At 43.9% G+C, this 13163-nt stretch overlaps 1 protein-coding gene across 1 annotated transcript in view; it reads right to left on the bottom strand.

Annotated features, from left to right (window-relative positions):
• The window catches only part of HMGN3 (high mobility group nucleosomal binding domain 3), a 31502-nt gene extending 27421 nt beyond the window's left edge, over window positions 1-4081 (bottom strand). Inside the window, exon 1 of the mRNA XM_065889085.1 lies at window positions 4010-4081. Coding sequence (XP_065745157.1) covers window positions 4010-4024 — 15 coding nt within the window. The 5' untranslated portion in view covers window positions 4025-4081. The remainder of the gene's footprint in view (window positions 1-4009) is intronic.
• Between the last annotated feature and the right edge of the window lie 9082 nt (window positions 4082-13163).

Genomic DNA, 13163 nt, shown 5'->3' with positions numbered 1-13163 from the left:
TAGTCAAAATTATCTCTATTTTCATTTACAGAATCTGTCTCTGGTGTTATAATATGTGATACTCCTTTGAAAGATTAATCAGAAACCTTGAGTATTGTTAGTTAAGCATCCCACGTGCCAAGCCCAGGGCCTTTCTACTTTATGAAAAGAGATAAAACGTAATTTCAAATCTCAAAGCTAGAGGCAGACAGACTTTTCTTCCCTAAACCTTTATTTTAACTGTAAAGAGAGACTAGTGTTTACATCTCAAATTCCTGGAAAACTGCCTCATTAGAGAAAATTTCTGATGTGATACACTAGACATTTCCAATAGTTCCAGGGATGAAGAACTGGAAAAATAAAAAGAAGGATGTGAAAATGTGTTTGCTACTCATGCCAGGACCATGGCTCTAGGACTTGTTGGCTGAGGTCTCTGTGTAGACCATCAGGTCATCTCATAACAGCGTGATCACTGTTAAGCATTCGTGGATGTCTGACCAGAACAGTCTAGAACTCAGTCATTCACTGTCCCACCACCACCTGAGTCTAGGAATTAGTGGGTGGTGACCCACCACCCATTAGGTAATGAATAGAGGAAACTCAACTTTATTTAAATCTCGCCAACTTGGGAAAGGATGGAACGCTAACTGAAGAACTCGTCACCACTGAGGGCTATACTGCTTCAAAAAATACTCCCGCAGTTATAAAAACCATTTGGTTTCGTGTAGTTATGACTATCACACACGAAGATATAGATAAAACTCACAAAGGTAAGACAGACTCAAGGATGTATTGTACAACACGGAGAATATAGCCAATTTTTTTTTGTAATAACTGTAAATGGAAAGTAACCTTTAAAAATTGTATAGGGCTTCCCTGGTGGCGCAGTGGTTGAGAGTCTGCCTGCCTATGCAAGGGACATGTGTTCATGTCCTGGTCCGGGAAGATCCCAAGTGCCACGGAGCAGCTGGGTCCGTGAGCCATGGCCGCTGAGCCTGTGCGTCCGGAGCCTGTGCTCCGCAACGGGAGGGGCCACAGCAGTGAGAGGCCTGCGTACCGGAAAAAAAAAAAAAAAATATATATATATATATATATATTTAAAGAAAAGAAATGTCATAAGAATGTTTTATATTAACGTGGATACTGTGGCCTTCGAGGTACAGTATATACCTGAGGCCTGGTCATGTTGAGATACAATCAGAAGAGGCATCTAAATGCCTGAAAACAGAAAATGCCTGCTTTTCTCTTTGTATATTTGAAACCGCCCCCCGCCAACACACACTTTCAAGACAGGCCCCAGTTCAACCTTCTTTCTTTATCTATCTTACTATGTATTCTGGGACATATATACAGGCTTAATATTATTCAATTGTTTTGTGGCCACTACCCGTATCACCTCATTGAATTAAACAGAAGCTCTATGAGGGTAAACTTTATATCCTTATGGCATGCAAGCAGTGCTAGGATTCCAGATGTTTCTACTGACTTTATTAGTGCTGTTTCTTACTCTGCAGCCTCAACAGTGCTCATTAAATAACCTTTCTTGATTTCTGGGAAAAGTTGAAAACAAGGGGCCAAGACGGTTAAAAAAAGAAAAAAAACATTGTGGGGACACTTTCGAAACTTATAATGTACAACAGGCAGTGCTGCAGCCAAGAAAAATATCGTGGAGCAATATGTACATGATACCCCAGCTTCACAGACCCTGCAGAGCAACACACAGACTGTCTCCAGTTCTCTTCTTTGCGTCTAGGCAGCCTTTACCTAACGACTATTCGTTCCTATGTAAGCTTCCGTGAACTCCAGCGTTCCGTGAGGCAGCTCCAAGGTTTGCCTTGTAGATGGGATGGCCATGGAAGCCATGTTTAATTTGTGGCTGCTCCTGTCCAGGTACCAGTCCAGGTCTTTTGGCCATGGGTATAAATGAAGAGCATTTCTATTAATCAAGAAGAGCTTTCCCACCTCTGAAAACACTCTGATGTCCCTAGGATGCCACATAGGTGCCTGCACACAGGTCTTCCCCTAGTCCCAGGATGCCTGGCTAGCTTCTTTATGGCTAGCTTCTTCCCTGCCTTCTAGGGAAATAAAACAATAGTTAAAACGCCAGTTCCTCTACTGCTCTTCTTTTCTTCCCTTCTATTTCCCTAAGAGAGGCGGGCAATGAGGAAAAGTAAGAGTAATGGTTTCACCAACTCTGACCCTTGGACAACAAGGATTCCGGCACATCAGGGTCCACTATAATAAAGAATTTGTGCACCTCTAACCTACTATTTGTCTAAATTTGTTAATAATTCCCAAGAAAGGAGATGGCATCAACTCACTCAGCAACCCATTTCTTGGTGACTCTACTAGAATTCCCAGCTTCGTCATTAAACCAAAGATAAAATGCTGAAAATTGTGGTCTCATTCTAATATCTTCGTTCTAGTAATGCAAAAACAATACTTTCATAAAAATTAAGTTTAAATAATGAACCTAAATTATTAGTACTCAATATGCCATCCATCTTCTTAGGCTGGGAGTCTCTTTGCATTTCAAACTCCTCTTGACACACCCACCCCTAAATGAAGAGAATGAGTAAATAATGTCTGAAAATAAAGCCTCTAGACCTGCAGCATCTAATTAAATCTCTGGTACTAGCCATTGGTTGTTGAGACCCTTGGGTAAATTCCTGTCTCTAAGCCCCAGTTCCATGGAATACCCCTGTCAAGGTTAAACGAGAGGATTAAACTAGATGTTAAATCAAACTCTGCCCACACTATGAGGCACATAGTATGCGCACAATAAACTCTAAGATTTTTTTTAAACTTTTAATAATAATGTTTTTTAAAAATGGAAGAGACAAGTTTCCACCAAATTCTTAGTAAAGACAGATAAAATGGCAAAAGCTTCTGTATTTTTAAAGCTTCAATATTTTAAAAATAATTCAGTCATTTACACACACGCAAATCATTCCACCATCTTTAACGGATAAAGCAGAATATTATTTGCCCTTTTGCTTCAGATTTAACACCCTCACTGGTTAACAGCGTTGGAAACACGAGAGCAAGGCATTTTCTTAGACACAGCCGCTACACAGCGGTTTTGCCTCGGGGCGGGAGGAAAGCCTTCCCTTCCTCCCTGGGACAATGACAAGTCGCAGCCGGACTCCGAGGGAAACGTGCGTCCCCATGCGAGTTACTTGGTGTCCGGGGCCTGTGCGGAAGGGGACATAATAGTCCGCCAGGAGTGACCCCAGTGCCCCCTACACACCCAGGGGCGCGGGAGCACGCGGACCCCGCCTTCCGGGACCGAGTGTGAGTTTGGGTCCCCGCATCGGACCCGGTGGCCCCTGCCCTTTGCAGCCACGGTGCGCGCGCCCCCGGCGGCGTCCCGTCCTGCATGTGGCCAACTCCGCGGCTGCCGCCGCCAACTGCGGGCAAGTCCAGCCACCCCGGCCCCGCCTGCGCCGTCCCCAGCCCTGCCTGACACTGGAGTTGGTACATACGGGTCTGCAGCGCAGGCGAGCAGGGGAGTGAGCGCTATTTTAAACATGGCTTTCCCTCTCCTGTAGCCTCAGAGCCATCGCTGCGCACCGGCGTGGGCACGGCCCACATGGGAATAACCCCGACATCTGCCCGACTTATTGGATTCATTTTCTACCTCCCTATGCGTGGACTTGTTCCCCACCCCGTGCTGCTTTTCCTCCACACTAACCGCAACCTAGCAGTTTGTAAAGAGGAAACTCCCCTCCTGGAAGCGGGGGTGAAAAGCGCTTTTGCTTCTTGTTCGAGGTGGAAACCATTCCGGCTAGAATGAGTTCAAAAAGAAGGGAAGCCGGGTCGCCGGAAAGAAAGTAACATTCAGAGATCGATGGGGACAGAGGGAGGGCGCAATGTCTGCAACAGGCAACTGAAAACAAGCACTGAAGAAGCAAAGAGACTCGCAACCCCCGAGTTACTACCGAGTGCACTGCACGCCATCCATTGCAATGACAAGATTTGCTGTTAGCACAATTTGAAGGCCGTTGAAATGTTTTTTGGTAAGACTTACCTTTCTCTTCGGCATAATGACGTTGGTGAAGCTAAAAAGTAAAGCAACGGGCTGGAACTGCTGGCACCGCCGCTAGATGCTGGCACCGCCGCTGGAGGCTGCCCCCGCCGCAGCTGTTCACGCGCAAGGCTCGGCGTAGCCCGGCCTCCGGGACCTGAACCTCCGCGGCTCCCTCCAGGGGCCCTCTACTCGCTTGCCTCCCCGCTCCTCCAATGAGGAGCCCCGGCAGCCGGCCGCGAGGCCCCATTGGCTGCGGCAACGTTCTAAACTCCACGAGGGCACGCCCACCTCCGTGCGCACGGTACGCTCTGTTGTAGTTTCCACTTCACCGAAAAAAAAAAAAAAAAAAAAAAAAAAAAAAATCTGCCTGGCGACTGAGCATGCCCAGTTCAACTAGTAACCCCCAAGCCACAGGATCCTGTAGTTTCATTGTTTTGCCGCTCCCTTTTTGGATTGTGTCAGTAGGAAGTGTAGGCCTTCATAAGGAAGAAAAAGAGTAAGGATGGACACATTAATTTTATAAGGTAAATGTATACACAGCAGGCACTTTATATAGTTTCCTGTAAAAGCTTGTAATGAATGCTGTGTGATGGAGCGCTGTGAAAGTGGGAAGGTACTCTGATCTGGAAGAGTCTGTCAACCTTTAAGGGTCTCAGTTTCCCCTTCTAGGTTTCTAGTGACAATAATCCCTAAAATTGCTTAGGAATAGTTTCCTGAAATCTGATTACAAATCACTCACTAATTCAGCCACCTTCAAACCAGGCTTGAAGGTGAACAGAGTTCACCTTCCATATTTGTTATGGAAATTAGAGAAGACTGAAGAAGGTCAGAACAGATTATTTTATTTTTGAAACATATTTAAATGACAACTTAAATATCCATAATTTAATCTTTCTCAAAGTTCTGCAAGGCATTTAACAGGCATTGCAAACACTTCTGAATTTATGAAATCATGCTTACCCTGATACCAAAACCAGTGAAAAACCACAAAAGTAAAGAGAGCTACAGACTAATATCCCTCATAAACATAGACACAAAAACCTTGAACAAAATTTTAGTAAATCAAGTAGCTATAAATGAAATATAACTTTTAAAAATTGTGAATCTCCTCTATGTTGTATACCTGGAATCTATAAAATATTGTACATCAGGTATACTTCAATTAAAAAAGTTCTTTTTAGTAAATCAAATCCAACAACATTTAAGAGAATGACCAGTTAAGTTTATCCTGGGAATGCAAAATTGGTTTAACCTGACAATCTGTCAATGTAAATCACTGTATTGCTGGAATAAAGGGGAAAAAAACCCCATCAGTTCAATAGATACAGGAAAAGCACTAGTGAATGGTTAAGCAAATTATGGTAACTACATACAGTAGAATACTACTCAGCTTAATGAAGAGGAATAAAATATTCCTGAATGGATGAATGTCAAAAACAAAATGCTATGTGAAAGAAGGCAAATACAAAAGACCATACTGAATAATTCCACTCATATCAAATTATTTTTTTAAAATTAGGCTCTTTTAGTTTTATAATCATATTAGAAGGCAAAAGTTCACATTATAGGAAAACACTAATGAAACCTTATGCTACAAATATGGCCAAATCCACTTTGGTCACGCAGAGGCTACAAATAGGTATTAAATAACATTATCAGGGAATTAATTTTAATGCTTGACATTTTTCTTTATTAATTTTCAGAGTAATGAATTAGTATCCTAGAAAACTCCAGAAGTGGTCAATGACTTTCTTTTTTGTAATATCTTTAGGAACTCACGGATTTTTATATATTTGGCATGCTTCAATCTATTGCCATTATTACTTTTTTTGATACTCATATTGCCCCAAAAGACTTCTTTGTTTATCAGTAAATTCTGAGGAGCGTTTCTCTTGTTTTGATGTATCAACCTCTAAAACTGTAAAGTCTTCTCTGCAGGATGTGGATGCTGTCTTAGCCAATTTAGACAATGGATAAATGAAGAGAGTTACTTCCTGAAGAAGGAAGAAGGAAAAAGTGAGTAAACAAACCTCTTTTCCAATTCCAGCTCCTGTCCCCTTCTTTCCTACTCAGAACAGTTGGAATCTTACACTGACCCCAGCACTTTTCAAACAGCAAGATGAAACCATTTTATGGTACCATGACTATCGTTAAGGAAGATGGGGGAGGGAGAAGGGAAAAGAAAAAAGGGCAGAGCATAGAAAATATGAGTGCATTTCACATGGTAAAGGCAAGTCGTGTTTTATAAAGCGTTTCCATTTTCCATACGTTTCCACGTAAACACATACCACACATAGGTACATGTATGTGGAGTGTGTGTGTGTGTCGTAGGTTGTGTCTTGAAAAGTATTTTTAGGATGGGTCTTGGTGAAAAAACCTTAAAGCTACTGCACAGCCCTAATGAATCTTGTGGGTCTCTGGGGGTCCCAGCACTCTTTTCCTCCGGAAGAAAGGTGTTTAGTCTTCAGATCTCAAAAGGAAATCTTGAAAGGAAGGGATCACCTCCTTCTTGATCTGTCCCTCCTTCCCTCTTTCAGGCAGGCAAAGGCAGGCTTTTGCTCTAAGTAATGGCAGTTGTGGAGAAATCGATACTCGAATTATATTTTGTTGCCTCTGATAGTTCTGTAATTCCTGGTAAGTTACGATTCTTCAGTGACTAGGCCAAAGAACTCCAAAGGTGAATGAACGAGAGGTGGCAAAAGAATAGTCTTTTTTTTTTTTTTGTATTTTTATCAGTCAAGTCTCTAATTGGATTGAGTGCTAACTTTTGAAGAGACCACATTTAGTTTTTGCAAAGTAACTGGGACAGAGAGCCGCTGGTCCCAAATCATAGACACTGCCTGTGATTCCCAGACCCTAACCCCAACTTACTGAATCAGAATCTTTTATGGCTGGCCTTGGGAATCTGCGTTTCAAACAAGCTTCTCATGTGATTTTTATACTAGAATTTGCTTGGGCTCCTTCTTTCCCCAATTCCAGTTTTGCCAGGCACTACCCACCTTCTTCACTAGTTGCAAGATTAAAAACGTCCCACCCCAAGATCCTTAGAAAAGCACCTCCTCCCAGCTTCCCAGGCAGCGCTAGACAGCTCCTCAGCCCTTGGCAAGATTAAATTCCCTGCCCCCTCCATCCTCAAAGGGAACCCAAGCTGAGCAAAACCCCACAAGCCACATCCTTTGAAGGCTCTATTATTTCAGTGATTGGACAAGCACACCTTGTAACTGCATTAGCAAGGAGGGCCAGGGCGTTCTGTGATCTTCCAACAGGAACCCCCTTTTTGTTTTTCCCAGCCTTCAATCACATTTAATCTGTGTGCAGATTCTTTACCCCAAGTGCGTTTTACACAGTTTTCCCACCCCTGGTCCTTTTCAGATCCAATCTCTGTGTTATTTACTTTACCTTCTTCTTGTTGCTGCTGCTTAAACTCACAGGAGTGTAATTAATTTGCTCTTTGTAGTTGCCAAATGACTATTTGGGCAGGAATTAGCCATGTTCCGTAGCTAGAACCAGGGATTGGGCTACATTTGTTCGGCCATCCTTTTTGGCCAGATTGTCCGCATGTCCAGTGCCAAGAGCCAACCAGGTTCAAGGTGGTGAAAGTTAAGGGAGGGGAATCCCCAAGGTTCCAGGCAAGGACACAGCAAAGTAAGGACACACCCCACCCCCTTAAGGGAAAAGCCACAGGCTGTCAGGTTCCCAAGACCACTTGGGGTTGTACGTTCTTGCACACTACGGCCAGGGCGATGCACTGTCAAGCAGGCCCACCCCTCCCCTCTCAGCTGGCATCTTGGCACCCATGTCTGATGTCTTCTGCATTTCCTTCAAACCTCAGAATCCCTGGGAGCTGGTAGGAAATATCCCATAGCCCCATCCCTGTCACTATTCACAGGGGACCTGCCTTTCAGGGCAGATCAAACCATTTCCTTTTCTCAATGATAGCAAAAAAACACCAAACAACAACAACAGCAGCAAAACTAGCCAGGTTTAGGGAAATGAGAATCAAATGAATCATTCTGGAAAACACCATATAGCAATTGGAGATGATTTTCAGGTTAGGTTTGTTAAGAGCTGCTTTAATTCTCAAGCACTAGGTAAGAGTTAATAGAAGCAATAAAATGACTTTGCCAGGTCAGAATGAATTCTAACCACAAGGCAATGAATTTTTACCCAGCAGTGGGAAACTAGCCTGAAAATGTTCCATAATCTTTAAGGCTGCTTTCAAGCATGGAGGGTTTTTGTTGTCATTGTTTAAGCATGAGATTGTGCTGTTCCCACAGAAAATCTCGTCCTTTCCCCCCTTCTAATTCCTACTCCCACTTCTGCTGTCCAGAATCTTTAGCAAATGGTTTCTGTTTGTTTGTTTTCTGAATAAAGGTAAGAGGTCAGAATTTTTTGTTGTTTTAACTAGTTTAAAAATAAGTTCTTTCTTTCACAGACACAGAAAACAAACTTATGGTTACAAAAGGGGAGATGGGGGAGGGGAGAGATAAGTCAGGAGTTTGGTATTAATAGATACATAGTATTATATATAGAATAGAAAACCAACAAGGACCTACTGAATAGCACAGGGAACTATACTCAATATCTTGTAATAACCTATAATGGAAAAGAACCTGAAAAAGTGTGTGTGTACATATATATTTATATGTATAACTGAATCACTTTGCTGTACACTTGAAACTAACACAATACTGTAAATCAACTGTGCTCCCATAAAAAATTCCTGCCCCCAATAAATAAATTCTTATCAAAAAGCCCTGATTTTGCAATCATAAGGCCTGAATTCAAATCCCAAGCTATGATCACATTACTCAGCCTCTTTGAACCCTGGTTTCCTTGTTGTACAACGAAGAGAATAATGTTTATCTGAGGCAGACGCTGCTAGTTACCTGCCTAATATTCACTCTGGTTTTCTTCCTTATTAACAGAATTCTGATTTTGGTAATAGCTCTGGCCAAAACAAAACAGAACCTTTCATCCTCCAGTTCCCTGGCAGAGGGAGAGGTAGCCACGTGACACTGTTTTGGAAACGAGATGTGTGCGGGAGTCATGAGGTTGTAGTGTAAACATCACCTGTAACAGGGTGGACCCAGCCCCGCAGCCGCCTTCTGCCTTCGTTCCTCCCCTTTCCATTCTGGAAGTTGCTGGTAATGTCTGGAAGTAAGACAGCTATCTTATGTCTGTGAGGTTGAAGGCCACAAGTTTAGGACAGAAGAGCAGAGAGACAGACATCCAGGTCCCTGTCCTGGCCCTGGATTGCTCCCTCCCAGACTGCTTATTACATATGGAAAATAAGCACCTTGCTTGTTCAAGCCACTGGAGCTGGGTGTCTGTGACATGAAGCTGAATACAGTCCCTCACTGATACACGACCTGAAAGAATTGGTGTAAGAACTGGAGACAATGAACTATGGGGATGCACAAAAGCCTGAAGCACAGTCCTTAACATATTTTCTTTGATGAAAGTATATATCTTCCCCCATGGATTGTAAAGGAGAGCACAGAACAAATTTAACTTTTCCTGAATCCCTAGGGGCCTGATTTTGGATGTTTAGTGTAAACCTCTTAACATAACTTTAAAGTAGGCAGGGGTAAAAATTATAAACAAGTTTTATTGTTGGTGTGGCATGTGCCACCCTACACTGTGGCTTGCTGCCGTGTGTTAAGGGATGGATGTGTTGTCTTGTTGCTCAACTTAGTCTTTGCTGTGGTGTGGCTCCCTGGACTGTAGATGCTAGAGTCTAAAAACCATACCTAGAGCCCACTGCAGCCTGGGTTCCGGGTGGGATTTGGATTTGGCCAATCAGATGCACTAGCAAGAGATTTAGAAAGTGGAGACTGGAAGAAGGCCACACTTAGCTCTGTCTGTCATGTCTGCTGCTTTTCGTTTTCCTGTGACAATATCAGCAGAGATGCCAGGCACCAGCTTTGTGGGTTTTGAGGGGCAGGCTTCCCTGCATCCATCCTGTGGACATAGACTGTGGCAGGTGTAGCCTGGTCTGGAACTGGTGGCAGTGGTGGCTTCCTGATTGAGAGAGAGTTTTCATTCTCCAGGGGTCCTAACGCTAGTGGATTCCTGATTGCAGGAGAAGCACAGCTCCTTTGATGAGCCGGTTCTGGGGTGAGACTTTGGGAGGGTTTTCTGGAAGTTGAACCTACAGTCTATTTCTTTAGTCCTCCCAACTATCCATGAGCCATTGAATCTTTGAATCTCTCTCTTTCTCCTTAAATTAGATACAGTGGGTTCTGTTCCTTGCATTTGAACTCAGAGCTATAGAGCTTCTATTCTTGCTTCTAACCAAATATTTCCAGCTCTGAGAGGCGCCTTCTCTTCCCCCTGGAGCTCTGCTTATGGCAACAGATGTTGAGACAGAGACTGGCCATGTGTGTCCCAGAGTTAGCACTGTGAACAAAGTCATCTGAAGACCCTTCCGATGGACACGGGGTACAAGAGAAAAGAAACCTCTTATTCAAGCTGTTGATATTTGGGGGAAATTTTGTCACCACAAGATTATCTATCTTATCCTGAAATGACACAGAACTTGGACCCTAAGCGTGAGCCGCTGCTTTAATAATACAATAAACCCCAAAATATGTGGCACTGGCTTAACAACTGGTCAGAGGGAGTCAAGGAAACTATTCCTGAAGATGGAAGGACTGGAAATCCATGTTTTCTAGTGGGGAAACATTTGAAAGTGTTGCCGACAGTAAGCTGGAAGGTAAGAGGCACACCTAACTTTAGGGAAGAGACTGAAAACAAATTATTATTATTACTGTTTACTTGGTTGCTATTTGGCAAGATATTACAAGAAAGAGATATGTTGGGAGAAGATTTCTCAGTTGGTAAGGATGAGTAAAAAGAGATGAGAAAGTTTACAAATTCAGGGACTTACAAGGTTGGAAAGGCAACTGCTTCTCAACCCAAACAATAAAAGATAAAACTGATACTTTGGAGACTTCCCTGGTGGTGCAGTGGTTAAGAATCCACCTGCCAATGCAGGGGACATGGGTTTGAGCCCTGGTCCAGGAAGATCCCACATGCCGTGGAGCAGCTAAACACATGTGCCGCAAATACTGAGCCTGGCAGCTCTAGAGCCCGTGAGCCACAACTACTGACGCCCGTGTGCCTAGAGCCTGTGCTCCACAATGAAGAGTAGCCCCCGCCCGCCACAACTAGAGAAAGTCTGCGCACAGCAACGAAGACCCAACGCAGCCAAAAATTTAAAAAATAAAAAAAGATAAAATCGATACTTTGAGCAACGAAGCCTATTAAAACCCAGCTTTGCAGTGAAGATCAGATCACTGAACATGGATTAGGGTGTGGTGGCCCAAAATTCCCTTCAATTGGACCAAATGGCTCAAAGTGACTTAAACACCGTTCAGGTGAAGAGACGTTGCTCTCACTGCTAGGATCAAGGAAACTACAATTAGGGAGGGGGGCAGGGAAAGAGAGAGAGAGAGAGACAGGCACTGGGGCAACAGAGCAGAGAAATATGGCAGAGAAATATGTCTAGAAAGGAAACATGGGTGTAGGTAAGAAGTCAAACAAGTTTAAGTTTAAAAACTGTTTTACGGTTAAAAGAGGCACCAACTTGGATTAAATGTGATCCTGGCTATTTGAGACTTAAAATGACCCTTGGATTCCCTACCAGAGATGAGCAAGAAATAAGCTGAGAAGGTGGCCCAACCTCTAAGGCAGGTAAGATCTTTCCTGGGTATCCACTGGGTGATTGGTTCCAGGACCTCCACAGGTATCGAACTCCACGGATGCTCAAGTCCCTTGTATTAAATGGTGTAGGACCTATGGCTGTCCATATCCACGGATGTGGAAGCCACAGATACGGAAGGCTGACTCTGTATTTTTCCGTGCCTACTTCAGACAAGGCCAAGAAGGATAATAACGGAAAAGGAGGAGTCTTCTAAAGGGAAAATCCAAGGCCCATGGAGACCCCCCTCCTAGGAAACCCAGATGGAGCCTCTTCAGGGAAAATTCCTCACCCTTGGGGTGGGGGGGGGGCCTAAACCTTCAGCCTAGGCTAATAACAGAATTGTAATAGGCCAGTGACTACCTTGTGTTTCCCATTCTTATTTTTAATGTGAGCATTCATTTAAGTTATCCTGATGCTGCTCTACCACTGGAGAGTGTGCGTGCGTGTGTGTGTGTGTATGTGTGTGTGTGTGTGTGTGTTGGAGGAGGGGTGGGTCTCTGGATCAAGAGGAAGTGCACTTGGACCTGTGGGAGAGGCTGCTTGCACGTTCCCTTCCGATAGAAAGACTACCGTGCAGCCCCCAGGGATCCTGGGCTTTGAGCTTGATGCTATCACTGGGACTTCTGAGTTGTCTTTCCTGGAAAGGGAATGAATGAATGCATTTTATATGCAGGAAGGAGGGTGAAAGAAATATTTCATGGCCAGGGGGAAGAGATTGTGATAATACTGTTCACCAAACAGATTTGCTTTACTGCTAATGGGCCCATGCAAGGATTATACCTCCCCTCCCCACACTTTTAAAGTCAGGCTGAGCTACCGTAACTTACTTTGCTAATTAAATGTGAACAGAAGTGACATTTATCTTTCCTAAGCACCATTGTTTTAATTGTGGCAAAACCCACATAGCATACAATTTACCACTGTAGCCATTTTTTTTTTTTTTTGCGGTACACGGGCCTCTCACCGTTGTGGCCTCTCCCGTTGCGGAGCACAGGCTCCGGACGCGCAGGCTCAGCGGCCATGGCTCACGGGCCCAGCTGGTCTGCGGCATGTGGGATCTTCCCGGACCGGGACACGAACCCGCGTCCCCTGCATCGGCAGGCGGACTCTCAACCACAGCGCCACCAGGGAAGTCCCATTGTAGCCATTTTTAAGCGTACAATTAATTCTGTACCGTTAAGCATATTCACATGAATGTGTCTGTGAAACAGGTCTCCAGAACTTTTTCATCTTGCAGAACTGAAACTCTACACATTAAATAGCAACCCCTCATCCTCCCCTCCCCCCAACCCCTGGCAACCACCATTCTACTTTCTGTCTCTATAAATTTGACTTCTCTAGCTAACTCATGGAAGTGGAATCCAGCCTACAGTATCTGTCTTTTGTGACTGCCTCTCTTACTTAGCATAATGTCCTCAAGGTTCATCCACGTTGTTGCATGTAATA

The sequence above is a fragment of the Phocoena phocoena genome, chromosome 12 (assembly GCF_963924675.1).
Source record: "Phocoena phocoena chromosome 12, mPhoPho1.1, whole genome shotgun sequence".
NCBI lineage: Eukaryota > Metazoa > Chordata > Mammalia > Artiodactyla > Phocoenidae > Phocoena > Phocoena phocoena.
The sequence above is the reverse complement of the archived record's forward strand: the minus strand, read 5'-3'. Positions and strand labels throughout refer to the sequence as shown.